At 53.7% G+C, this 27,491-nt stretch overlaps 1 protein-coding gene across 3 annotated transcripts; it reads right to left on the bottom strand.

The window, feature by feature from the left end:
* On the bottom strand, window positions 1-27,352 carry LOC103173408 (diacylglycerol kinase beta). Of its 3 annotated transcripts, XM_042344198.1 has the most exons (25): window positions 27,078-27,352; window positions 16,767-16,864; window positions 15,279-15,376; window positions 13,952-14,028; window positions 13,408-13,576; window positions 12,759-12,866; window positions 12,410-12,459; window positions 11,636-11,710; window positions 10,810-10,929; window positions 9,861-9,978; window positions 9,231-9,319; window positions 8,512-8,628; window positions 7,753-7,851; window positions 7,160-7,255; window positions 6,346-6,419; window positions 5,743-5,817; window positions 5,261-5,346; window positions 4,572-4,661; window positions 3,951-4,108; window positions 3,324-3,388; window positions 2,861-2,951; window positions 1,937-2,117; window positions 1,285-1,405; window positions 666-726; window positions 1-113 (listed from the first exon to the last, which is right to left on the bottom strand). In XM_042344198.1, exons 3-25 carry the CDS (start codon window positions 15,343-15,345, stop codon window positions 39-41), a joined length of 2,262 nt encoding a protein of 753 aa, XP_042200132.1. In that variant the 5' UTR covers window positions 15,346-15,376; window positions 16,767-16,864; window positions 27,078-27,352; the 3' UTR covers window positions 1-38. The 3 variants fall into 3 exon arrangements, with proteins under 3 accessions (XP_042200132.1, XP_042200131.1, XP_042200133.1); XM_042344197.1 differs by lacking the exon at window positions 16,767-16,864; XM_042344199.1 differs by lacking the exons at window positions 7,753-7,851; window positions 8,512-8,628; window positions 9,231-9,319; ... (8 more) ...; window positions 16,767-16,864; window positions 27,078-27,352 and adding an exon at window positions 7,529-7,594 and having other exon boundaries at window positions 7,160-7,250.
* Window positions 27,353-27,491: the final 139 nt, after the last annotated feature.

The raw sequence follows: 27,491 nt of genomic DNA, 5'->3' as shown, positions 1-27,491 counted from the left end.
CTCTCTCTCTCTCTCTCTCTCTCTCTCGGTCGTCCGTGTCACTTCTTGGATCCGGATGATTTTGTTGAAGGTCCCACCAACATCGACACCTGGTTCTTGTGCGTTATCTTGATCTGAGGGGGTGGGGGTGGGGGGGGTGTTTCACAAAAAGCACAAGCTTTTTTTAAAAGAAAGGTTACAAGCCACAGCGTCACCCTCCGCCGACCCGATTCCCTTGTCCTCTCGCTCCAGTTCCATCCCGTTGGAACATTAAAAGGAAAAAAAAAAACCAAAGGCCCATCTAGTTGGCCTTCCGCCTTCCTGTCAGCCGCTTGCGCACGTGTCCCGAACTCCCTGCGCTCTACAATCCCATCGCGTTATTTCCGAGAAGAAAGCTATCTGACCTGCGTTTGAAGGAATCAACATTTCCTGCTTTCCACCGTGTCCCCAGGGAGCGAGTCTGTTCCACAGGAGATCACTGCCCTCTCTCACTGAAGTAGTGTTGTTCTGAATTCCCCCCCCACCCCCCCCCCCACCACCACCCCCCACCCCTTCAATGGCAGGCCGTGCGTCCTCTGGTTTTACTCCTCTGGACTAGTTGAAACTCGACTCGACTTCCCCCGACTGTTCGTGACCTGATTAAGTTTAATGATTACTCACGGAAGTGCTCAGCGGACGTTACTTACAGTGCAAGGAGGTTGAACCCAGGGCTCCCCATCGATCTGCATTGGCAAAGATTGTTTTGTCCTGGGGAGCGTCAAATAATATTATTAATAACAACACCGATAACAGTAAGAGGAAGAATCCTTAAATTTGGTCCCGGTGCCTTTCATGTCGGGAGGTTATCGGAGGGCAACTCACAGAAATAATAGCAATAATAGTCCTCGCATTTGACACAGCGCCTTATCATGTCGTCGAGACGTCTCAAAGCGCTTCGCGGGACACACTGTAAAGTGCAGTGACTGTGCGTTTTGCGAGCGAAATGCGGCAGCCGATTGCGCCCGGCGACGTCCCCACAAGCAGCCGAGCGACCAAATGATTATTATTATTTTTCTTTTGAAGGGATTATTATCCCCGGACAGCGATGCGCAAATCGACTAACAACCTGCTTAGGTAAACAGAGGCGAGTGTGAGTGTGTGCGCGTGTGCGTGTGGGGGAGTAAGGAAATTTGCCTAAGGTTTCCCCCTGACCTGTCCCACCTGGGAATCGAACCCGGGTCCTCTCGCTTGCGAGGCGAGGGCTCTCACCCCTGAGCTACAGAGGGGACTCCAACCTCCCTGTCCCCGGCCCTCAGCGATGATTACCTTATCGTGATATCGGAGCACTGCGCCAGTCGATTGCCGGCGCTCTTTAGTCCCGTATAAATCTGTCCCATTTCAATCACTCCCTCGAGTCCCACGACCTCCAGCAGTTTATCGCTCAAATCTGCGAAGCAAAAGCGCCTTTGGTTACAGCTTTTTCCTTTCATGACCTTCGGAATTCTCTTCCCTCAATCCCTCCGCCTCACCCCCCCCGCCCCCCCCCACCCCTCCTTCACCACCTTCCTCTTCGACCCTGGCTTGGCGTCAGTCTCTGCCACTGTTAAGTGCTCGGGAACGCTTACCCCCCCCCCCCCCCGCCGTGTGCGAGAGGCGCTGTGTAAATGCAAGTTGTTGTTGTTGTTGTTGGGACCACTTCCAGGAAAGCAATCCGCCAATCGACTAACACCCGGGTTCCTACTCACTGCCGCGCACGTAGGAACTGCTCCCCCACTGGCTCTGAGACCTCCTAACACCACCCGCTCCCCGCCACCAACCTGCCCGTTCCTTCCAGTCCGGCCTGCGTCACGTCCCCCACCCACCCCACCATCGGCGGGAGGACCTTCTGCCACTCTGCCACCACTCTCTGGAATGCCATCCCAGTCCCTGCACCTCGCTCGCTCGCTCGCTAACCGCTCGGCCACGGCGCAAAGGTTACCTTGGACGCAGGACTTGAGGGTAACGGGGTCAGTGATGGCTGCGTAGGTTTTGTTTTTCAGCTCTCCCGACATCTTCTTGTTCTCCCCCCACAGGTTCGAGCCCCCGTGCATACTGGGGATGTTCAGCACAGCGACGCCCTCCAGGGAGAAGCTGCTGAGGTCCACCCGGGTCCCACTGCACTGCGACGAGAAAGGTAACAATACAGTACAACAGCAGAAAGCACCACTTCCACAACGGGAGGAATTTTCGGGGCCTCCCCCCTCCCCTCACCCCACTCTCTCCTCAACACTCCCACCCCTCAACCCCCCACCCACTCCGTCCTCTGTGCCGGGCAGGGAAGCACTTTCCTTTGCAATAGACTAATTGGGAAACTGTTAGAAGTTCCTCAGCCACTTGAGGTCGCAAGGCTCGTACTCCCCTCAAGGCTCCTCCAACCCCTTTGTTGGGGTCAGATCTCCACCAGGAGATCAGGAGGGGGTAGTGGGGGTGGGGGTTGAAGGGAGGGGTTGGAGGGTGACCGAAGGGTCTTGAGACGGGCTTTGAAGAAGGCGAGGGAGGGGTCGAGGCGAAGGGACTGAGGGATGGAGTTCCAAAGATTGGGGGAACTCTAGAACAAGCTCGAACCTCAACAGCCAAAGGACGTTACCAATTACTGCAATTCACGGGGCGTGGGGGGGAAAGATTTTATAGCGGGGGAGTGAGTGGGACTAACTTGGACAGCTCTTTCCAAGAACCAGGCAAGGACACGATGGGCCAAATGGCCTCCTCCTGCGCTGTAGGATTCTATGATTCTACGAAATGAGACTGAAGAGAGCTCGGGGCATGGACACGGGGGGCCAATTGCCCGGCTATCTTCTGTGGGTGCTCATCATTGTTGGTTGTTGAGGCCACGTGAGGCACCAGAGAGAGGGGGGAAACTCACCTCTATCTCCAGGACGTCCTTGAGGTTCTTGCAGGTGGAGGAAAGAGTTTCTGACGTAGCAAACTCAAAATACCACAGTTTATTCTTCATCCTTTCACAGGGCAAAACAAGAACCTTGGGGTTAGGGACGTAGGCGAACAGGGACAGGAGGCCATTCAGCCCATCAAGCCTGTTCCGCCAGTTTATTGCAACGGGGGGTGTGCGAGGGGGCAAGGCGGAGGGGATAGAGGGAGTGCGTTCCTTAGTTTTGGGGCACAGTGATAGAAAGCGCGGCCACCGAGGGCGGAACGGACGGCACGAGGGACAAGCAGGAGGCAGCGGGTAGTGGGTTGGTGGGGCGGGGAGAAGGCAGGTGGGGGGGAGGGAGGGAGGGAGGTATCAGGGTGCGGAGGGATTTGTAGACGGGTTTGAGAGGCTCTCGCCACGGATCGGTCCTGTGATCGGAGAGGGAAGGAGGACTGACCTGGTGTTGAATTTTTCCGGGTGCTTCTCCCTCATCGTGTGGAATCGGTGCGCGATTGAAGCGTCCTAATCAGGACGGAGAGAGAGAGAGAGAGAGAGAGACGTCATCACTGAACAATTACGTAGAACACTGCAGCTTAGTCGTAGATAAATAATAATAATAATAGTCTAAGACGACGCTCCAATGCAGTGCTGATGGGGGCGTTGCATTGTCAGAGATGCCGTCCTTTGGATGAAACATTAAACTCTCTCTGTCTCTCTCCCCCACCGCCCCCCACCCCACCCCCCGGTGTCCTGGCCGACAATCCCCCCGGACCCCCACCCACGCCCCCCACCCCAGATAAAATTAGTCACTCGTTTCACGTCTGTGTGTGGGGAACGTCGCCGGGCGCAATTGGCTGCTGGGTTTCTCCCGCAAGAGACCCGGTCCACTCCACTTTACGGCGTGTCCTGTGAAGCGCTTTGAGACGTCTCAACAAGGAGATAAGGCGCTGGGTCAAAGATTGGTATTATTATTATTATTATTAAGTGCAATGAATCCACTAACATGGAAATGAATGTGTATTAGCCAAAAACCGTGACGTAACCTAACGAGCCGCGGTCCGGTCAGTGTTCTCTCTGCGCTTACCACCCCGATGGAGAAATAGTTGTTGATGATGCTGTAAGGCACAGGGTCCCCTTTCTCCTCTGTGCTGGGGGTCACCTCAAAACTCCACCGATCCAACATGACTGCAGTACTGACCTCGATATCCTTCAGGATTTTAGTCAGTTTCTCCCCCTCGTAGCCTGCCGTTCAATAAGGTGAGGGGTGAAAGAAACGGTGCCAGCGTTAGAATAATAACAAGAATTAACTGACTGACTGACTGATTGATTGATTGCTGTGCGCGATTGGCTGCCGTGTTTCGCCCGCCAAAAATACACAGTCACTCCACTTGTCAGTGTGTCCCGTGAAGCGCTTTGAGACGTCTGGAAGACGTGATAAGGCGCCGGGCCGCACGCCGGGATTATTATTATTATTATTATAGCAATTTTGGCATTTGATACTGCGCGAATACACAAATTTGCATCTACGCAGCGCCTCTCACATCAGGAGGTCGACGCAGACCACGAGAGGCTGTTTTACTATTTGTCCACTGGACACGGCCTGGGGGAAACCCCAAACAAATCTGGGGTAAAAGGGTCTTTAACAGGGATCTTTAATGCCCCCCCCCCCCCACCCCCTCTCCCCCGGCTGCAGGTCGGCCCTTACCTCCTCCCCATCGGAGGCAACGCGCCATGTCATTCCCGGTTCCCAGCGGTAAAACCGCCACCGACGGCTTAGCAGCAAAGTTCATTTTATCTGAAAGCCAAAAGGAGGAAGATTTTGTTAAACGGGGAGTCCTGGAGCGCAGAGGTTAGAGCGCTCTTTTTTGGGGGGGGTGGGGGGGGGGGGGGGGACACGCCACTGGGCGCGATGGGCTGCCGCGTTTCTCCCGCGAACCACACACACTTTATATTCTGTGTTATACTCAGTGCTTTCCCTCAATGCACAAATAAGCGGTTCCTACTGACTGCTGATAAACAGACGCACGTGTGGCTGTCTGTGTGTGTGTGTGTGTGTGTCTGTGTGTGTGTGTGTGTGTGTGTGTGTGTCTGTGTGTGTGGGGGGGGGGGGGGGGGGAGTAAGGACACTCAATCGGGGCTGAGTTTGCGGTATTTCTAAAGTAAGAAACGCGAGTGGTCGGCTGAACCATTTAGGGATTTGCTGACTCCCAACTCCCTCCCGCTCTCCCTCAATCCCTCCGCCTTACCCCCCTCTCCCCCTTTTCTCAAGTCCCGCCTGAAAACCTTACTCTTCGACCGTGCTTACGGTCACCTGCCCCCAACCCCCCCACCACCCCACTCCCCCCCGGCTCGGAGTCAGGCTCCGCCACCGCTAAGCGCTCCGAAATGCCTTACCCATTGAGTCCAGGATCCATCCCACTGTGCCATCCCCCCCGCAGACCAGGATCCGGAAGTCCGTCAGTCCGTGAAAGAATTTCAGGCTGTGGGAGGGAGGGAGAGCGCGGGAGGGAATGTCAGCGAAACCTCAGAGTAAACCCCGCAGAAAGGTTAACTCATCAATCACTCGTCACATCATCGATCTACCCCCCCATTCCACGTCACCTCCCTGGAACTCCATCCCACATTCCCTCCGCCTCGCTCCCTCCCTCGCCTCCTTCAAGGCACGCCTCAAGACCCTCCTCGACCGTGCCTTCAGCCACCCTCCTACCCCCACCCAACACCCTCCCTGATCCCAATCCCCCAACTTTCCCGCTCGGGTCCTAATCCCTGACTGTCCAGCGCCTCGGGATGTCCTCCCGACGTAAAAGGCGCTTTACCAATGCAATTTGGGACTGTATTGTATCTCTGTTGACGGTTGGTTGGTGGTTGGGCCTTACCCTGGTTTGGGTCCACCTTTGGAAAGGTTGTAGACCTGTCTTGGGTTCAGAAGATACTGGAATTTCCTTAAAACCCTGTGGGAAAAAAAAGAGATCCACAGACTGTCAGAGCAGATATGGGAACAGTTAAAATCCGTCCTCATTCCTGCCCGACAGCCCCCTCCGGATACGAAAAACATTGGCCAGTCACTTCAGCGGCTGTTTGTGGGGCTTTCCTGTGCTTGTTTACCGCAAAATACACAGTCACTACACTTATTCTCAATGATGATAGTAATCCAGGCATTTGATACTGCACTTCATCATGCCATAGATGGCTAATATAAAATCAGTCGCTCACTCCACGACTGTTTGTGGGACACTGCTGTGCGCAATTTGCTGCCGCCTTGCGCCCACAAAATACACACAGTCACTACACTTGATAGCACATCCTGCGAAGCGCTTTGAGACGTCTTAACGACGTGTTAAGGCGCTGGGTCAAATGGGTGGATTATTGTTATTATTATAAATGTAAATCGTATTGTGTTTTAACTGTATATATACGCCAGAAATTCACCGAGCGAGGACAGTGAGGGGTGGGGGCGCGGGGGGGGGGGGGATTCTTACCTCTCTCCCTGCTTCCCCCCACTTTTGGGGTTCACAAACACCAGAAGTGGGTGCGTTTGGGGCACCGGGGTAATCTGCGAAGGAGGGGAGAGTGAGCAAGATTAGGACGGGGTGGGGGGGAAAGGTAGAAGGTGGTGGGGCGGGGAAGGGAAAAATATTACCCAATATCACCCAATAGCATTACCCCCCCACCCCCCACTCTCCCACCTTCCTCTTTGTGGAGGGATTGTACACTGTACAAGCAAAGGAACGTAGGACCAGGAGGAGGCCATTCAGCCCCCCGAGCCTGTTCCGCCATTCTATTAGACCATGGCTGATCTGTACCTCAACTCCAACTACCCGCTTGGCCCCCGTGTCCCCTCGATCCCCTGATCTGACCGCCTCAGTCTGGACAATGTGAATGGATCCGGACATAATCCACAGCGTTTTGGGAGAGAGAGAGAGAGACAGAGAGAGAGAGAGGAAGGTCTAGACTTCCGCTCCCTTTGGGGTGACAAACTGCCTCCTGATTTCACTCCGAAATGGCGTGGCTCTAACTTTAAGACGAAGCCCTCCCCCCACCCTCTTCCGAGCCTTGTGCGGGACTTCACCCCCTCCCTCCCGCCAGAGGAAATGGCTTCTCCGTCGTTACCCTATCGAATCCCTGTAATATTGTAAACCCTTGTGCTGCGCTCGGGTTTAACGGCAGACGCACGGCCCCAGGTCATTGCCCCCTTTTAAACCCCTCAATCGCTCTCTCTCTCAGGAACGCTCCAACCTGTCGGTAAATATTTGGTGCTTAACCCAAGTGGAGATTTCGGTCGCTGTAAATCACCTGAAGGATTTGCCCGTCTACTGTAGTGACTGGTTGTTCGGTGTCTGGTGACATCGAACCTTCCTCTTCCTTCTTCCTCTGACTGTTCTGCCTGTCCTTCAAAAGGATAAAAGGACACGACAATGATAATGACAATGATAATAATAATAATAATAATCCTTGCATTTGACCCAACGCCTCATCGCGTCGTCTCAAAGCGCTTCACAGAATAGACTGTAAAGTGGAGTGACTGTGTATTTTGTGGGCGAAATGAAGCAGCCAATTGCCTTGGTCTGTGTGACGGGCGCTACACAAAATGTTGTTGGGTTCAATTCCCGGCAAGTTTCCTTACTCCCCCCCCCCCCCACACACACACGCGCCTCTGTTTACCCAGCAGTAAGTAGGTTGTTAGTCGATCACTTTTCCGCTGGTGATGATCTCCCCCCAATTTGCTCCCTCAATCCCTCAATTGGCCGTTGTGTTTCGCCCACAAAATACACAGTCACTCGTCTTGAGACGTCTCGACGACGTGATAAGGCTCTGGGTCAGACACAGGGATTATTATTGCATTATTATAGAGTCGGTTATAATGTTGAAGAAGGTTGAATAGTTACCAGAACTCCGGGGTAGATAGCAGAGGGAGGGAGCACGTGATCCTTCAATGTCCCGCAATCGCACGACTCCTTCACCTTGGACACACACTCGTTGTGTAGCTATTAATGACAGAGAGTTTATCACAGGATCAATCAATCAGTCAATCAATCAGTCAATTAATCAGTCAATCAATCAGTCAATCAATCAGTCAATCAATCAGTCAATCGGTCAATCAATGGCAACCGACCATCGCCACAGACCCCATTACCCACCCACACACATTCTCAAGGCCGAGGTGGCAGATGTTTGTCAGGTCGGGGTATCAAGGAATAAGGGGCAAATTGGACTTGAAGTACAGATCAGCCATGGTCTGATATAGGGGATCGTGGAGGGTGGGGAGCGAGAGTGGGAGGGGGGTTTAGGAGGGGTTTGAGACACGCCTTGAAGGAGGCAAAGGGAGGGGGGGACGCGGGCGAGGTGGAGGGACTGCGGGAAGGAGTTCCATAGGACGGGGTGCAGAGAGGCTGAAGGCCCGGCCACCGATGGTGGAGCCACAAGAGAACGGCAGAACAGGCTCGAGGGTCTGAATGGCCTCCTCCTGTTCCTATTCCTACGTTCCTGTGAGAATGGGAATTTCCATGTGTAGACGGTGCAAGTGGAACTCAGTTTGGTTTGGTCTCTCGTAAAGCACAGCGATGGGTTTCCCCCCCACCCTCCCTCCCTCCCCCCATCTCCCCCCCCCAACCCAAATAAAAAAATCAACAGGACAAAATACTCACGGTAATGTGACACCAGACACAGTGGACCCCCGTCAGACGGTGGAAGCTTATGATCGATTTCTGGCAGAATTCGCAGGTCATGTGGCAGTTCCCGTCCACCCACATGTGCTTCATGACCTAGAGCCACCGAGGGGTTAACAACGGTTACGATTCTCCCGGGAGAGGAAAAAAACCACGCAGACCCTACTTAAGTTCCTGAGGGACGGCAGAAGTCCGGACACGCCTTACGTTTCTGACTGAATCCCTTTTCAAGGATCGTCTGCAAAGCCCTGGGACCTCCCTCGCTCTCCTCCAAACTGCTTACCTCTCCCCCCACACAACCCACTGCCTCCGCTCGACTGGCTCCACCCGGCCGCCTGCTCGTCCCTCACAACCCTCCACTCCACCATCAGTCGCCACGCCCCCCCCCCCCCCCAAACTCTTGTCGCTCTCTCCCTCAATCCCACCGCCTCGCCTCCTCTCTCCTTTCCCATCTTCAGGTCGCATCTGAAGAGCTTCCTCTGTGACCAGTGCTCCCTTCTTCCTCCACCACCCCCACCCAGGCTCGGCATCACACTCCGCCACTGTCAAGACCCCCCACCCAGGACCCTGTAAGTTGTTGTAGTAGTTCCAGTGACACAACGAGTTGCGGGTACGAGCGGTAGACGACATTAACGGAGGGAACTGCAATGGGAACAGCGAGAGAGAGAGAGAGAGAGAGAGAGAGAGAGATGCCTTACGCTCGTGTCCTTTTTAGATTTGGCGTAAGTTTTGATACAGGACAAAGGGGCTTTCGACGCACAGCGCTCGTGGGCTGTGTATTTACACACTGCAATAAAGAGGAACATGATGTTATTGACCATACTCCCTCCCTCGCCTCTCCCCTCCCCTCTCCTCTCCTCTCCTCTCCTCGGGTAAGGAAACTTGCCTTGACCTGACCCGACCCGCCCGGGAATCGAACCCAGTTCCTCTCGCTTGCGGGGTGAAGGCTCTAACCACCATAGGCTACAGGACACCACATGATTACCGCCATGTCTTGATTTCAGCTCAGAAGATGTCCACAGCGAACAGGCTTTGTGGTGCACTGTCCGGCCGGGACAAGAATCAATCGAGCTCTGCACTCCCCTCCCTGGTGTCCTGCCCGTCAGAGATGTCCACTAGGGGGGAACCTCAGATTGATCTGCAATTTCAACTCCTGTGAGTACTTGAGTCTCCAATGTTGGCCAACCTGTGGCCCGCGGGCCGGATTCGGCCCCCCGAACAGTCGCACGAGTCTCGGCGATTCTGTATTCGATCGGTCCGGCGGTGGCAAACAAATCTAATACACATCTGATGACCTCAAATAATAAGTGCGCATTCAGAGGACTTACATGTACAGCATAATCCCTGCTTTCTGATTCCCAGCAACATATTTTGGCACAAGTTACAATACACCGGCCGATTGAAGTGTTTCAGTTGCCAAATATGTTGGCCATCGTCCTTCAAGCTCTGTGTAGAGAGAAAGAGAGAGAAGCAGATCGTGTGGCACAGGGAGAGGCACAATTGTCAACAGACGTTTTTGCCAACAGACACCGCACGGTCACTACACGTTAGGGTATTTCAAGCGCTTTGAGACGGGTTTCTAGGACGGGAACTCACGTGGGGTATTATTGATGATAATAATAATCCTTGCATTTGACATAGCGCCTCGTCACGTCGGCAAGACGTCTCAAAGCTCTTCACAGTGAGAGCCAGTGAGGGGGAAATCGTAATAGGGTGGATATTTGGGTTCATGGGAAGGGATCACAGATGTTCTGGGACTTTGGGACGCTTTGGGATGTCCTCCCGACGTGACAGGCGCTCTATAAATGTAATTTTCTTGCTGTGGTCGTTTCGTTGTTCTGTGCCGCAGAGTCTGTTGAATCTGTGAGATTGAGATAGCAATCTGTTCATCTCTCGTGAGTTGGTTTAAATTGTTGGTTTAAGCGCTTTCGGAAGCCTCGTGGCTTTTTTTAAAATTAGGTTTTGTGACTCAACGAGGTTTTATGGTCCTGTCTTTTAGGCTGAAGGTCAATGTACGGAGAACTAATTGGGGTAAAAAAAGTCACACGGGAAAAATTTGGGGTATAAAGGAGAGGGACCGGAGTTACAGGACAGTTGTTGAGTTTTGGAGATTTAATTGATTTTAATATCATTAATTATAAAAGCCCTGAACCTCAGGAACTTAGAAGAGTTGTGAATTTGGGGTAAGTTTTCTGTATCTGTGATGATTTAGTACTGTTATCGATGAGCTATCGGTTGGCCGGTGTTTCTGGCCGTGCAAGAGGTTTGGTTACTTACGGCCTCGAGCCCTAGAAGCACAAGTAGGGGCACTGTGGTCATCCCGCCCTTGATCCACTCGTCCAAAGACACGGTTCCATTCCCATCGTAATCGATTTCGCTCATCATCTCCTTCAGAATCTAAACACGCCCCGCCCCCCAAATAATTATATTAATAATAATAATAATTCTTGCTTCTGACATAGCCACCCCGAAATTAAATTCCCCCAAATTTCTTGCCCTCAAGGCAAGACATGTTTTGGGGGGGGAACAGAAGAGAAGAGAGGGGAAGGGAGTTTAGGGGAAGAGGGTGAGGAGAGAGCGCGAGAGAGAAACCTGCTCAGCGTCAGAGAATAACAATAACAGTGTAGTGACTGCTTGTTTTGTGGGCGAAAGTAAAGGACTCCCCGCCAGGCCCCACTGGCTCCCAGATACCGAACGGATCGACTTCAAGATCTTCTGATCCCTTCATGCCCTCGCACCTCCCGACCTCTCCCATCTGCTGACCCCCTACTCCCGCCACCCACTGGCTCCGCTCGGCCTGCTCCGGCCTCCTGCTCGTCCCTCGCCCCCTCCCCAACGCCATCGGTGGCCGTGCCTTCAGCCACTACGCCCTGAATCTCCGTCACTCTCTCCCCCGGCCTCGCCCCGTGTCCTCCCCAAGTTCGAATCCCACCTGAAGACCTTTTTCGACCGTGCTTGCGGTCACCTCCCCCTCTCCCTTGTCCTCTCGCCCCCCCCCCCCCCCCGGGCTCAGGGACAGACCCCGTCACTGTCAGGCGCTCTGGGACGCTATCCCATGTGAAAGACACGGTGTAAATGCAAGTTGTGGTGGTGGTGGACTCACCGGTTTCAGTTCAGTGACGTCCCAGTTCAGGTATTTGGCCACGTGCATCATCTGGGCAATGATCCGATCGACTTCCTAAGGTCAGGAGGATAATCAGCCGGTCAGTCAGTCCTCCACCGTAAGCTGACACCTACACTGCAGAGAATTCTATATCTCTGCAATTCTACATCCGCACTCGATCGTGTAACTGAGAAACACACACACACACACACACACACTCACAAGCTCACACACGCACTCACACTCACGCACTCACACACACTCACACGCACTCACGCACACACCGGTTTGCACGGAGTTAAAAAGGAATTAGATAGGTTCACGTGGAGAAAATGTATATCCTATTGTTAACATTAATGATGACGATTGTGATAATAATCCTCGCATTTCACACAGCGCCTCATCACGTCGTCGAGACGTCTCAAAGCGCTTCGCGGGATATGCTGTAAAGTGAATTGACTGCGTATTTTGTGGGCGAAACGCGGCAGCCGATCGCGCACAGCAGCGTCCCCACAAACAGCCGTGGATTGAGTGACCGAATTATTATTATTATTATTATCATTTTTTTGAAGGGATTATTACCCCCAGACATCGAACTGCCAATCGACTAATAACCAGATTCCTACTTACCGCTGAGTAAGTGCACAAGACACACACAGTCACTCCACTTTACAGTGTAGCCTGTGAAGCGCTTTGAGACGTGATAAGGCGCTGCATCAAATTATTATTATTATTAATTAATTAGTATTCAGACACGAGCAGAGCCCGACTTACTGAGCTATCCAAAAGGCCGTTGCCATCTGCATCATACAGCTTGAAAGTAACTGTGGAAGAAGCACAAAACAAAGGGAGTTTATCGGACGCACGAGCCCAGGGTGAAGAAGGGTATCATGGAGTCCTGTAGCGTAGTGGTGGTTAGAGCACTCGCCTCGTAAGCGAGAGGATCTGGGTTCGATTCCCTCCTACCCCCCTCCACCCTCTCTGCCCTGCCCTCCACCCCCCCCATCGGACCCCCAGCTCGGGTCCGAATTCCTGACTGTCCAGCGTCTTGAGATGTCCTCCCGACTTGATGGGAGTGGTGTAAATGTCATGCGTTGTTGTTGTTGCGGGGATCTGGACTCACATTTCAGCTTGTCCTCAGGCTCCACTCCCTCCAGGAATGAGAGATAACACACAATGTCCTTCACACATATCACCTGCATCTCGTCCTGGGACTTGGAGCTTTGTCTGTCTGTTGAAACACGCACACCACCAAAAAATAACTTACTCGGTACCAAATGGGTAATAATAATAATAATAATCCTGGCATTTGACCCGGCGCCTTATCGCGTCGTCGAGACGTCTCAAAGCGCTTCACGGGAGATATTGTCAAGTGGAGTGACTGCGTGTTTTGTGGGCGAAACGCGGCAGTCAATTGCGCCCAGCGACATCCCCACAAACAGCCGGGGATTGAGTGACCAAATTATTTATTCGTTCATTATTTTTGAAGGGATTGTTACCGCCAGAAAGCGATCCACCAATTGCCTAACAACCGGGTTCCTACTTACTGCCGGGTAAGCAGAGGCGTGTGTGTGTGTATGTGGGGGGGTGGGGAGTAAGGAAACTTGCCCAAGTTTCGCCCTGACCGACCCGCCCGGGAATCGAACCCGGGTCCTCTCGCTTGCGAGGCGAGGGCTCTAACCCCTGAGCTGCAGGGATGACGTTTGGGTCTAGACTGTTTTGGGGGAACCCAGCGACGTTCTCAAGGCAACTGTCCTGCAGTCAGGACTCACTCGTGTCCTGGGTAGTGGGGGAGACCTCACTCTCGTTGTTGACCTCCTCTCCTCTGTCGCTCAATTTGGTTTGGAAAGAGCGGTAAAGGTGCCGGCAGAAGTCTTCGGGAATTGTGTCGGCCTCCAGGTAAATCCTCATGAATAGCTTGAAGCCTTCGAAGTCTATGCTCTGCGACGGGCAGAGAGACAAAGAGAGGGTCAAGCGAAGTGAGGGCGGTCGGGTTGTTATCAGCTATTACCCTGGAATCATGTCTAGCTAGACCTGCCTGGCTCAGGAACCAGACGTCTGACAGAGAGACGGAGACTGCCACAGAGGGTGGACTCCATTCCGACATTCCATTGCCAAAGGGTCAGAGGCGAAGGGACTGTGGGATGGAGTTCCAAAAGGGTGGGGGCAGAGAGGCTGAAGGCCCGAGCTCTGAGCTGAGGGAGAGGGCAGGTCGGTAAAGTGTTAGTAGGGTCACAGAGGTAGGGAGGAGCGAGGCCGTGGAGGGCTTTGAAGAGACAAAGCTAAACGTTCACGCAGAAAGCGCGCGGAACTCACCTCCTTTGCGCTGTATTTGGAAAGCAAGCCATTGCCTTCAAATTCCGTTAGGACCTCCTTCACTGTCTTGGTGGTGTCTGTCGAGGGAAAACACGCCAATTGAATTCACAGAAGGAGGCCATTCGGCCCATCGTGCCTGTGCGGGCTCTTTGAAAGGAGCCACCAACTAGTCCTACTCACTCCCCCGCTCTTACCCCCCCAAAGCCCTGCACATGGTTCCTTTCCAAGTCCCTCCCTATCCAATTCCCTTTTGAAAGCTCCTGTTGAATCGGCTCCCACCAGCTTTTCAGGCCGTGTGTTTCAGTCCGTAACAACTCTCTGGGTAAAAAGAATACCTCCTGGTCTGGTCCTCTGGTTCCCGACCCACCCGCCCGCCAGAGGAAACAGTTTCTCCCCCTCTCTACTCTACCAAAACCCCTCATCGTTGCGAACGCCTCTATTCAATCTTTGCTTTAACCTTCTCTGCTGCAAGGAGATCAATCCCAGCTCCTCTAGTCTAGTCTCTGCACGTAACTGAAGTCCCTCAACCCTGGTACCATTCTGGTAAATCTCTTTTACACCCTCTCCCGAGACCTTGACATCCTTCCAAAAATTGGCGTAATGCACAGGATTATTATGGTGGTGTAACCTCGGTGTGAGTGTGTGCACTGGTCGATGTATAGGTTGTGATGGGGCGAGAGGGGCGGGAGGCAGGAATTTGTGGGCGAAAGGATTATTCCGGATTAACTCCTCTCACACTCTCACACCGCGGGATGTTTCCATTGGATTCCCTGTCCTCTTGTTGTTGCAGTCACTGTCTGCGTTGAACAAACGGGAGAGACATCGCAATGCCTTTGTGTCCGCCCGCGCCTGTCGCAAAGATTTTATTTCTTTTTTCGCTTTCACGAGCAGCAAAGTCAATCCACGGCTGATTGTGGGGACGCCGTTGGCCGCCGCGTTTCGCCCACAAAATACGCAGTCACTACGCTATACAGTACAGGGTACAGGGCGCACAGCAGTTGTGGACTGAGTGACCACACACAAGCGGAAGGAATCAGTGTCCTCTGGCTCCCCCCCCCCCACCCCAGTCACAAGCCTCCAAGAGAGAAGTAATGATAATAATACTACTACTGATAATAATAATAATTCTTGCATTTGCTGCAGGGCTTTATCACGTCTGTGAGACGTCTCAAAGCCCCGACACCGGACACACTGTAGAGCGCAGTGACCGTGTGTTTTGACGGTGAATCGCGGCAGCGACGCCCCCACAAACAGTGGCGGATTGAAGCGACCAAATTATTATTATTGTCATCATCGTTATCATTATTTATTTTTGTGAAGTACTCACACTCGATGTACTCGTGAAGCTTCACAAACTCATCCGGACTGAGCGTGGCCCACTCTCCTCTGTCCATCCCTCGTACCTCGGGCTCCAGCTCTTAACACCTAAACAACAACAACAACAACAGTACCTTTACACAGCGCAGCGGAGCGTCGCAGAGCACGAGGAGAGGGAGAGGGAGAGGGAGGCGCGACTGGAAGATGGGGGGATGGAAAGTGGGGGGGGGCAGACGGAGGGATCGAGGGAGAGAGTGTCAGAGTTTCAGGGCGTAGGGGCTGATGATAAATTGCAGAGCTCTGGTGACTTGCCTCCCACACACACGCGCACACAATACGATTGTGTCAAGAGACTGAATAGGATTTGATTAAATTCAACGACAGTGTTTACAAGCATCTCATCAGCCACTTCAGCCTTTTATTAACAGGCGCAGAAAACAACCAGACGTTGTACCTCGAGACAGGCAGAGACAACGCCGATAACAATTAGAATAATCTTCTATGTGTGCGTATGTGTGTGTGTGTGTGTGTGTGTGTGTGTGTGGGGAGTAAGGAAACTTGCCCGACATTTCGCCCATGACCTGACCCGCCCGGGAATCGAACCCCGGTCCTCTGGCTTGCGAGGCGAAGGCTCTAACCCCTGAGCCACAGGAGAACTCCGCAATTATCGTCAAGGGCAGTAAAGAGTGGGGGTGGGGGAGGTGCCGAGCCAGGGAACCTGTGTCTAATGGCAACCCATTGCCCTCGGCACGAACACTGAATGAGGACCTGGCAATCTGTCCACCCACAAACCGCCCACACTCGGTGGCTAAGCACAGGCATGACGAATGGTCACTTAAGTCAGGTAGCAGTGAGCGTCAAGCAGCTACGAGAGAGAGAGAGACAATCGCAGCTTCACAGCTATAATAATAATGATAATAAGTCCTGGCGCTTGACCCAGAGCCTTATCACGTCGTCGAGACGTCTCAAAGCGCTTCGCGGGACGCACTGTAAAGTGGACTGTGATTTGCGGGCGAAACGCGGCAGCCAAATTGCTCGCGGCGGAGTCCCCGCACACCGTCGGGGTGTGGGAGGGGGGGATCGAGTGACCAAGTTTTGGGACAGCTGGCTGTCGTTTTGAAGCGAGTAGAGGACCCGGGTTCGATTCCCAGGCGGGACAGGACAGGGCGAAACCTTGAGGCAACTTTCCTTACTCCACACAAACAGACACAGACAGACACACACACATACACAACCACAGACACACACACACACGCGCGCGCGCGCGCCTCTGTTTGCCCAGCAGGAACCCGACTGTGAGTCGATCGGCGGGGGTCGCTTTTCCCGGGAGGTAATAATCCCTCCGCGAATCGTAATCGATTGGACCAGTCAATCAATCACAGCTACATTCCCTGAAGCGCTCTGAGACGTCTCGACGACGTGCTAAGGCGCCGGGCCGAACGCGAGGGTTGCGACTGTTGTTAGCGCGTGGCGTTTTTGACAGCGGTGGACACCTTACCTGTGCGGAGGGCGCGAGGCAAGTGCGAGTTTTTGTCGGGGTGGTCGTGGGCGCTGAGGGGTGATTTGACCGCGAGTCCTGGAAGAGTAAGGCTTCTTCTGCGACGCGGGGCAGCAATTGCAGTGGAAAGCCGGCGAGCAGTGAGTTTACCCTTGATTGCTGCAGTGCAGAACGCAATCCAGTCACGCGCACACACACACACACACACACACACACACACACAGGCTAGTGCGTAACTCTTCACATTGAAACGTTCTCTTGCCCCCCCCCCCCCACACACACCACCACCCCACCCACCCAACACCTCGGGGGCACGAAAGCCGGAAGCGTCGAGTTCAAATCAAAATGCTAACGCTGCAGAAATACAACACGCAATACAGAGAGAAAGAGACAGACAGACAGAGAGAGAGAGAGAGAGAGAGAGAATTGCTGTGACAGCCACTCGCCCCCCAAAAAATCTAAAGGTTGGGTAACTAGTAAGGAGTAGGTGGAAAGAAAAAACAACAGCTAATTTGCAAAAGGTAGGAGGGCGCTAAGGTGAATAAATCGGGTAGACACGATGTGTGTGCAACTGTGACAAGAAATGAAACCAACAGGGGAGTGAGTGAGGCAACCGAAGGCAGGTGGGCGGTCAATCGGGGAAACAGAATGTGTTTGCAAACGATGCAAAGGTTTACGTCTTTCAATCGCTCCCCCACACCGCCCCCGCGCCCCCTTCCCCCCCCCCCAACCACCTCTCCTCCCTCTCCCCTCGGCTCAGGCTCCCCGAAGCACTTTCGGCCACAAAACACACAGTCAGTCACTCCACTTTCCAGTACATCCGCCAAACGCAAGGGTTGTTATCGCAATAGGTACGTGGGAACAGGAGGGGGCCATTCAGCCCCTCGTGACTGTTCTGCCGTTCTACAGCTAATCGGCACTTCAGCTCCAGTCGCAATTAAAAGGCTCTGTCAATTTTGTTTCTGGTCAGCCGTGTGGGTGTCTGACACACGCGGAAACCCACCAGCGTTTGCTTAAGAGTCTCCAAACCCGACTGAGAATTCCCCACATCCCACCTACACGTGGAAATCCCCAGAGAGAGACTGTCGGAATGGAATGCGCTCTCTGTCTCTCTCTCTCTCTCTCTTTCTGGAGGGACGCACCCTGCTTACCTAATTCCGGAGAGTATTAGGCGCTGGTTGGCGAGAGCCCAGGCTTGTGGGGGGGTGGGCGATTGGGGGTGGGGGGGAAGTGCAAATTGGCCGGTTGCCTGGACGTTAGGAAGGAGTACATTGGGGAGGGTGGGCGGGGGAAGGATCGACAAACAACACAGAGACGTGACTGTAATTTCACCCCATCGTAGAATTCCTGTCCGAGAGCCGAGAGGCACTGAGACACGTTCAACACATGTTGAGACTGGTGACCAGGCTGTCAGACCCCAACCAGCCCAGCGGTCCTCAGGTAAACCTCCATTTACTTCCCGCTCCATCGCTCTCCGAGGAGCTGAGAGGGTCCGACGCCAACAATAACAGTCCTGGCATTCGACGCGGCGCCTGATCGCGTCTCCCAGACGTCTCAAAGGGCACTGTAAAGTGCGGTGACTGTGTATTTTGTGGACGAAACGCGGCAGCCGATTGCACCCGGCGACGTCGCCCACAAACAGCCGTGGGTTGAGTGACCCAATTATTATTACTATTATTTTATTTTTGAAGGGATTATTACCCCCGGAAAAGTGATCCATCCGCCAATCGACTAACTGCTCGGTAATAAGGGGCATGTGCGTGTGCGCGTGCGTGTGCGCGAGCGTGTGGAGTTTCGCCCAAGGTTTTGCCCTGCATTTTGCCCACATAAAGCCCACAAAAATCCACTTTACAGCGTATCCCGGGAAGCGCTTTGAGACGTCTCGAAGGCGCGATAAGGCGCCGTGTCAAACACGAGGCTTTTTATGAGGATGATTATTATTCCTATTATGATTATCATTATCACTCCTATTATTAATGTTGCAAGAAAAGCATTGGTAAGCGCGACGTGACGTTGCTGGAATTTGCACGCGCGTCTCTGAGATCCTGCTTGGTTCCCGCGCTGCGCTGCGGGCAGACTACCCCCAATTAAGGAGCGATCTGTGAAACCGTTGGTCTTCCAGGGCTGCTTCTTGCTGAAGTGGGTTGGAAAATGATATCAGATTAGGAGAAAAAAATTGGCCGGTCTAAGCCGAGGTTGGCTCCCGGCCAAGAATCTACATAATCATCTGATTCCAGTTCGCCCTGAACTCACTCACAGACCAGTTCGATGCTGTGATGGGGGGTTTGGGTGGGGGGGGGGGGGGGGGGGGGTCGAGAGGTGGAGCGATCGGGCGGAAGTTCTTATCGATAATATTGATAATAATAACCCTCGCATTCGATACAGCGCCTCGTCCATCCCGCCGGCGCGACGCCTCGAAGCGCTCCGCGGGACACGCCGTAAAGTGCGCAAAGCGTAGTGACTGTGCGGGCGAAATGCGGCAGAGGTTGATTGAGCGGCCAATTTTATTTGGGGGGATCGTTGGCCAGGAACATCGCTGACCACGCGACACCCCCCCCCCCCACCCACCCACCACGGCTGCACTGGACTTAAGACTGATTCCAAGTTCCCCGTGGTGGGGTGGGGTGGGGTGGGGTGGGGTGGAGATTGAACCCACAACCTTCTGACTCAGAGATGAGAGAGAGAGAGAGAGAGTCCTACCACCGACTGAGCCGGGCTGAGAGCCATCCATGCGCTCGATATAGAGCTGCCGCGCTTCGCCCGCAAAGTACGCAGTCACTCCACTTTGCAGGGTGTTCTGCGAAGCGTTTTGAGACGTACCAGACGCGAGGATTATTATAATTAATTAGTTAATTCATTGATTGCGAGCCCCAGCCTGGAGACGGGAGAAGGCCGGCCCTCGCACCGTGCGGACTGATTGCTCATTTACCAAACAGTTTCTCAGCTGTAAAAGCGGGGAAGGGGACAATAAACAAAGCCGTGACATTCCTATCCAGTGAATCAATTCTCAGGGCAAAGTGCAAGGTTTAACCACAGAGCTCGAGGAGGCAAGTGGAATTGGCTGCCACGTTTCGCCCACAAAACACACAGTCACTCCACCTCACAGTCGACTCCGCGAAGCACTGCGAGACTCCCAACGCAACGAATATTATCCGTCGTTATTATGAAAGCAAGTTCTTTTTCTTACTGCGAGTCGAGGTAGAGCTTCGCGCAGGTCACGCCATCGGCCGGGGGTTGGAAACCACGGGCTCGACGATCGCAAGGGGGGGTGCGGGGGGGGTGTTTGCGTGGCAGGAAGCCTCACACTGCTCGAGGCCCTGGCACGGAGCGTTGTCAGGAAGCTTAACCTTTCTAAGCTGCGTGTGTGTGGTTCTGCCCACCTGCCTGGAGCTCAGCTCAGTGCGTGGGGGGGGGGGGGGAGTCAGCGTGCGCAGAGAGCCACATGGCAACTCACATGGACCTGCAGCGTTCCCCCCCCCCCACCCTCTCCCCCGATCCGGCTTTGAGCCAGACCCCCGGCTTGGGCAGTTTCCCGTTCCAACGATTCTCCGCCGCCTCCGATGGGGAGGGAAGGTGGGGGGTGAGGGGGGGTGGGGAAGGCGAGGCGGAGGGTTTTGGGGGAAGAGTGTTCCAGAGTTTCGGGGCGTAGGGGCTGAAGGTGCGGCGTAGGGCGCGAGGGATGAACTGGCTGTGAAGATTGAGGCTCTACAGCAGAAAGGGAGATTCTCAGTCTTGTCGCTGTGCGCTGAGGGAGGGGCGAGGATGGGTGGGTGGGGGGGAGCTGTGGGGGGGTGGGTGGGGGGGTTCGAGCCCGTGGGGTTTGGCGTGTCGGCTTAACCTGAATGAGTCACCGGCCGAGGATGGAAACGCTCAAACGTCTCAAATGTAACAGCCCTCGCGGTTTACATCTGGGGCTCCCTCTGGCTCAGGAAGTGCTGTGGCCACAAGCGACAAGAGCGAGCTGCTGCTCGAGCCATCGCACGAGCGCCTGCAAAGGCTTCAGGCTTCACCCCCGGCTCAGTCGGTAGCTCTCCCGCCCTCTGAGTCATTAGTTTGTGGGTTCAAGCCCCCCCCCCCACCCCCACTCGCTCCATCCCTCCGCAAAACGCGTCTGAGCTCACAGTCTAGGCTGACCCTCCAGTGCAGCGCTGGGGGTGCGGGTGGAGGCAGGAGTTGGGGGAAACGAGTGGTTACGTTGTATTGGTGGAGGCGTCGTCCTTCGGCTGAGACGTTTAACCTCACCCCCCCCCCCCCCCCCCCCCCCCCCCCACCACCGTCTGTGCCCTGTTCAGGTGGACGTTAAAGGGCTGTTGGAAAAGAGACGGTAGTTTCTCTCCCTCTCTCTCTCTCTCTCTCTCCTGGGACAGCAATTCCCCCCCACTCCCCCCCCCCCCAAAAATAAAACGGGTTGTTCACTTCATGGCAGTTTGTGTGGGACGGGTCGTTGCTGTGCGCAAATCGGCCGGCCCGTTTCGCCCTGCAAAACACACAGTCACTACACTTTACACTGAGGTCCACAAAGTGACTTGAGGCATCTCGACCACGTGATTAAGACCCTACATCGACAACAACAACAACAACAACAACCCTCGCACTTGGCATAGCGCCTTATCGCGTGGTCGAGACGTCTCTCACAGGATGCGCTGCAAAGTGCAGTGACCGCGTGTTTCGTCGGCGAAACCGCCCGGCGCGAGGATTGCCATTTATCGTTTAACGACCCTTCAGCCCGAGCGAAGTCCCGCCCGACATTTGCTCGGCGAGTCAATCCGGGAAAAGTGGATTAAAAAGAGAAGAGGAAATAATCCGGGTTTGATTTGCCGGACGGGAGGAGAAGCTGATTGAGCGCAGGGATCAGGCAGCGACCGCGAGAGGTATAGCGGCAGCGATACCACATCATAATAATCCTTCCTCTCCGTTTACTTAGGGCCTCAAACGCCGACTCCAACGACACGTCACTCAAAATTCCTGTAAAGTCCTGCCAAATGCTAATTTGTTCACAGTAATACCCGACAAGCAGCTATTAAGTGAATGACTATACTTTTTCCCCCGGGAGGGGGTGGGGGATTGCTGCTGTTACTATTATTATTATGATTATTATTATAATTAATCTTTGCATTTGGTTTAAATGCCTTTTTCCAGGGCAGGAGGATGTCCCTGGAACTCTCTCCCTCAATCCCTCCGCCTCGCCCCGTTCCCCCACCTTCAGGTCTTCCCCTTCTTCGACCGTGCTTACGGTCCACACCCGCCCACCCCGTGATCCGCCTCTGTCGAGCGTAGTGACTGCGTGTTTCGTCGGCGAACACGGCAGCAAATTTGCGCACAGCGACGTCCCCGGCAAAAGAAAACGACAACGAGTGACATTGATGTATAGCAGCGCAATGTCACGTCGGAAGCCGCCACGATTTTGCTGTAACTTAAGGGAGACCCCCTGTGGGGTTAGAGCCCTCGCCTCGATTCCCGGGGGGGGGGGGGGTTAGGTCGGGGCGAAATGTTGGGCAAGTTTCCTTACTCCCCACACACACACACACACACACACAGACGCTCACACACACACTCACACACACATACACACACACGCACAATGGAGACTTTGAGACGTCTCAATAAAGGCGCTGTATCAAATGCGAGGATTATATAATATATATTACTGGCACAGCGCAAGTTCTCTCTCTCTCTCTCTGTCTCTCTCTCTCTCTGTCTCTCTCACGTGGAGAGAGAGGTGAAGGAGTTGGACACGACAATCGCTGAGAGAGTGAGTCAGCCCTCGAGCCCTTGGGGAGTGAGTCAGTCTTAAAAGGACCTCGTTGCAAACGAAACACACCCACTTGCACACCCACACACACACACACACACACCCACGGGGGGGGGGGGAAATAAGGCCCAAATGGAAGCCAAACGAACTGGACTTGTTTCAGCGAACCCCGGCAGGAAAAGCGAGACAGCGCGTGCTGTCACGAGGAAGTTTGGAGTATAAAAGCGAGTTTCTCCGAATCATTTAACTAATAATAATAATAATGATGATGATGATGACTGTAATGCAATAATAACGACACGCAGCGGACTGTGTGTTTTTGTAGGTGACAGCAGCAAAGATTTGCGCACAGCGACTTCCTCGCACACAGTCGTGGAGCGAGCGACTGATTTTATCTGGAGAGGGATTGTCAGCCGGGACACCGGGTGTGGGGAGAGAGAGAGAGAGAGGGATAGAGAGAAACTCCCTTCTCTGGCCAGGCTTTCCCGCTGCTTGTCCAGCTAGGACCACCCTCCCCGTCAGTTAGTTAGTTAGTTAGTTAGTTAGTTAGTTTGCAGGGTTTAACAGGAGCTGAGTGGGAGGATTCCCCACCACCAGTGACTGTTTGATCACCTTATTAAGGTCGGAGCATAAGTTCCAAGTCCGAACTTTCCGACTCAAAGAGCTGAGAGCGTGAGCGGGTTTGCGAGCCGGCCAATGCCGGCCAACGCCAGCCAACGCCGGCCAACGCCGGCCAACGCCGGCCAACGCCAGCCAACGCCGGCCAACGCCGGCCAATGCCAGCCAACGCCGGCCAATGCCAGCCAACGCCAGCCAACGCCAGCCAACGCCGGCCAATGCCAGCCAGGCTGACACACATCAAGATGTTTATCAGAACTTATGACACAAAGACAGGAGGAGGTGGGCGGAGAGGGTGGAAGAGTTGCTCACAATAGCAGATTGTTTGCTGTTGCCTGCGTCTGCTTGATGTGGTCGGGCAGGTTGCCGTTTGCGAGTTCAACGAGAAAGCCGCACAGGAGAGGATGTTGAACAATATCTTTGATGTAAGCGATGCAGCTGTGAGTGTAGGTGCGAGTCTGTGAGCGAGTGAGCGAGTGAGTGTGTGTGTGAGTGAGTGAGTGAGTGTGTGTGTGAGTGAGCGAGTGAGTGAGTGTGTGTGTGTGTGTGTGAGTGAGTGAGTGTGTGTGTGTGTGTGTGTGTGTGAGTGAGTGACTGTGTGTGTGAGTGAGTGAGTGTGTGTGTGTGTGAGTGAGTGAGTGTGTGTGTGTGCGAGTGAGTGTGTGTGTGAGTGAGTGTGTGTGTGTGAGTGAGTGAGTGAGTGAGTGAGTGAGTGAGTGAGTGTTGTTTGTCAGACATAACAACTTCTCGACACTTAGAAACTTCGCCCACACTCTCGCTCTGAGGCGATCTCTGATCTGACACCTTTCGAGTTCAAGATCCTCGTTCCCACCTGTAAATCCCCCAAAGCTTTTGTTTCCTGCCTCCGCCCCCCCCCACCCCCCACCCCACCCACCGCACCCCCCCCACTCCCCCCCGCAGCCCCCACCCACCGCCCACCTTATCTCTGCAACTTACTCAAACCCTAACAACTTGCTCGCTCGCTCTTTGCTCAGCGAGCACAGGGCTGCTTTATGTTTCCCCCAACCTCTTCCCCCCCACCCCCACCATCAGTGACCGAGCTTTCAGCCCTCCTGCCCCCCCCCCTCTCTGGAACTCCATCCCAGAGACCCTCCAACTCTCTCCCCTCCTTTGCTCCTCACTACCTCTACCACCTGCTAACTCCTTTCCACTCCCTCTGCTCAGGGGGCTCTGACCTGCCTCACTTACCCCCCCCCCCACCAACGCTCCCCCCCACCCTTAGGAACGCCATCCCACATTCCCTCTGTCTCGGTCCCAAAGCTCTTGACACAGGATATACCGCCAAGTGAAGTGACTGTGCATTTCGTGGGCGAAAGACGGCAGCCAATTGCTCTCAGCAACGTCCCACCAAACAGTGGTGGATCGAGTGACCGAGTTATTAATTATTTTTATTATTATTTTGGGGGGAGGGAGGAATGATTACCCGCTACGTATGCGATGCTGACACACGGGGAGCTCTGCTTCAGTGCGATCTGATTGCTAATTGCGAAGCGGATTGCCTTCCCGTGGGAACGCCGTGAACACTACTGGGATTATCATCCCTCCAGCGACACTCCAGCGCGGTGCTGGGGTGGGTGGGTGTGTGTGTGGGGTGGGGGGGGGTGCGGAGGAGTGCTACGTTGTCGGAGATGACAACCTTTTAATGAGACGGTAAACCTCACTCCCCTGTCCAGGTAAACAACAACAAACAAACAAACAAACAACAACAAATTTACATCTATGAAGCACCTTCCACAGCCAGAGGATGTCCCTGGGCATTGCTCCTGTTAACCCTGTAGCCAAAGCCCTAACCGGTAGGGTGGTCCCAGCTGGACAAGCAGCGGGAAAGCTTGCCTTATCACGTCCGTCCCTAAGGCATCTCAAGTACGTTAAAGAGAGCTCTGGAACGCCATCCCTCAGTCTCGCCGCCCCCCTCCCACCCCCCCCCACTTGCCACCTTCAAGACCCCATCTCAAGACCCTCCTCTTCGACCGTGCTTTTGATCTGCCTGCATCCCCCCCACCCCACCGCCCGCCACCCTCCCCGACCCCGATTGCCCAGTTCGGGTCCATGACTCTGTCTGTCCAGCGCCTTGGGATTTCCCCCGACTCTTTACAAGTGTAATTTTGTTGTTGTTGTTGTTGCTGTTGCTGTTGTTGTTGTTGTGGTGGTGGTGGCAGGGACATCCCCCTACGCACAAACTGGCTGGTGTGTTTGCCCGCAAAATAGCACTCACTATACTTTACAGCATATCCTGTGAGACACCATCTCGACGATGGGGGAAGGCGTATTATCGTCAAAGGAACCCAGTTAAAAAGTAGCTTCGAATTTAGAACCTGTTATTATTATTATTATTATGATTATTATGATGATGAGGATGAATAATAATTAACAATCCTTGCATTTGATATTGCGCCGTTCATATCCAGGTTTACATCGCGCTCTCGAGACACCGTCCGGTGGGAAGGCCACTATTATACACCCACATCGTTGCAGTTGTTCTCACAAAGCTCTCACGCCCAGATTTCACTGTGAAGTCTAGTGACTGTGTGTACCTTGGGGGCAAATGCAGCAACCAATTTGCATCCAGGAACAACCTTGAAGTGACTGTCAGCCCGAGAGAGAGAGAGAGCGCGAATAGTCCCTTCTACAAGGTGGGGGGACGTCGCTGTGCACAAATCGGCACAGTCACTACACTTTACAGTAAATCCCGTGAAGCACTTTGAGACGTCCTCCCGGCGCCAAAGCTGCCGTATCGAACGCGAGCGTCAATATTATTATTATTATTATTATTATCATTACCATTAGTATAAAAGATCCCGTAACCTTAGCAGAAAAGAGAAGAGAGATTTTTTTTCTCGAATATTCAACCCGTGGCCTTATTATATTAAAAACCACAGTCACTACACCTGCCGACGACTCAGGTACAGTGCTTCGAGACCTTTCGACGAGGCGTTTGAACCGGGCAAAGCGCCTCTGTTTGGTTAGGCACATCCTCAGTCAGTGTAGCACATATAAGATTTTAACTCGCACTAAATTATTGACCAGGACATGAATGTAGGGCAGAATGGAAAATATTGAATATGCAGAGTTCTGGCTCCAAGCCACGGAAAAGCCATCAAGACTGCCAGCTTGAGGAGCAACAAATAAAAGACTCTTAATGTCTGAACGCGTGGAGGAGGTTCGGAGAGGAGCAGTAAGAGCTGTTAGCGCAGGTCCAGCAAAACACATCTGCCGCAGGCGTTCAGTGAATAGCTGGAACGGTTCGCTTTGGGGACAGATGTCAAGTTTTAACAACGACGGCCGCGTTCGCTTTGTGCAGCCCCTTTCGGGTCGGGAGGACGTCCCGAGGCGCTGGGCAATCGGGGTCTCGACCGGGGCTGGGAAAAGGGAAAGCGGGAAAAGCAAGGCTGGATTGAGATCGAGAGAGAGCGAGAGAGAGAGAGAGCGAGAGAGAGAGAAAGAGTGAGAAACTCACACACACACACACACACACACACACACACACAGGCTATACGTTCCAACAAATGGGTAAACCTCAAACGCTTTTCATTTGACCATCTCTCCCGTAGTTCCAGTTCTGCCAAAGTTCACCCACACACACACTCACCACACACACCACACACACACACACTCACACACTCACACACACTCACACACGGACGCACTTCCTAAAGCTGTGTTGAAACTCCAAATCTGGTTAAATTGCCTGTGTGTGCGTGAGAGTGCGTGAGAGAGTGTGTGAGAGAGTGTGTGTCTCTCTCTCTCGTTCTCTCTCATTCTCTTCCCACACACACACACACACACACACGCACGCACACACACGTACGCGTGCACATACACAGACAAACATATGTTTTGCATGTTGAAAGACCAGTGAACATAGTCACCCGAGCCGGTCAGGAGCAGCAGCCCAATCCAAACCCAGATCCCATGCTTACCCCAAGCTCCCGGTTCTGTCGTCTTGTCTCCCTCTCCTCCGGTCACCAAATGCCAAAGTGGCAGATCGCAGATCACATCTCTCTCTCTCTCTCTCTCTCTCCGCAAACTTGATTTCTCTCTCTCTCTCTCTCTCACTGCACTCAGCACTGGAGCGAAGCCAATATCGAAGAGGACACACCTTCCTCTAACCAGAGACAGAGCAACTCATGACATCAACAAAACCGACACTCCCTCCCTCGCCTCCTTCACAGCACGTCTCAACACCCTCCTCTTCGACCGTGCCTTCAATCGCCCTCCTACCCCTCACCCTCCCCTTCCCCTGCCCTCACCCCACACAGCACCTCCACACGCCCCCCCACCCCACCCCACCCACCACCTCCTGATCCCAAACCCCAGCTCGGGTCAAACATCCC

The sequence above is a fragment of the Callorhinchus milii genome, unplaced genomic scaffold (genome assembly GCF_018977255.1).
Source record: "Callorhinchus milii isolate IMCB2004 unplaced genomic scaffold, IMCB_Cmil_1.0 Scaffold27, whole genome shotgun sequence".
Taxonomy (NCBI): Eukaryota; Metazoa; Chordata; class Chondrichthyes; order Chimaeriformes; family Callorhinchidae; genus Callorhinchus; species Callorhinchus milii.
This window is presented reverse-complemented; position numbering and strand designations above follow the sequence as displayed.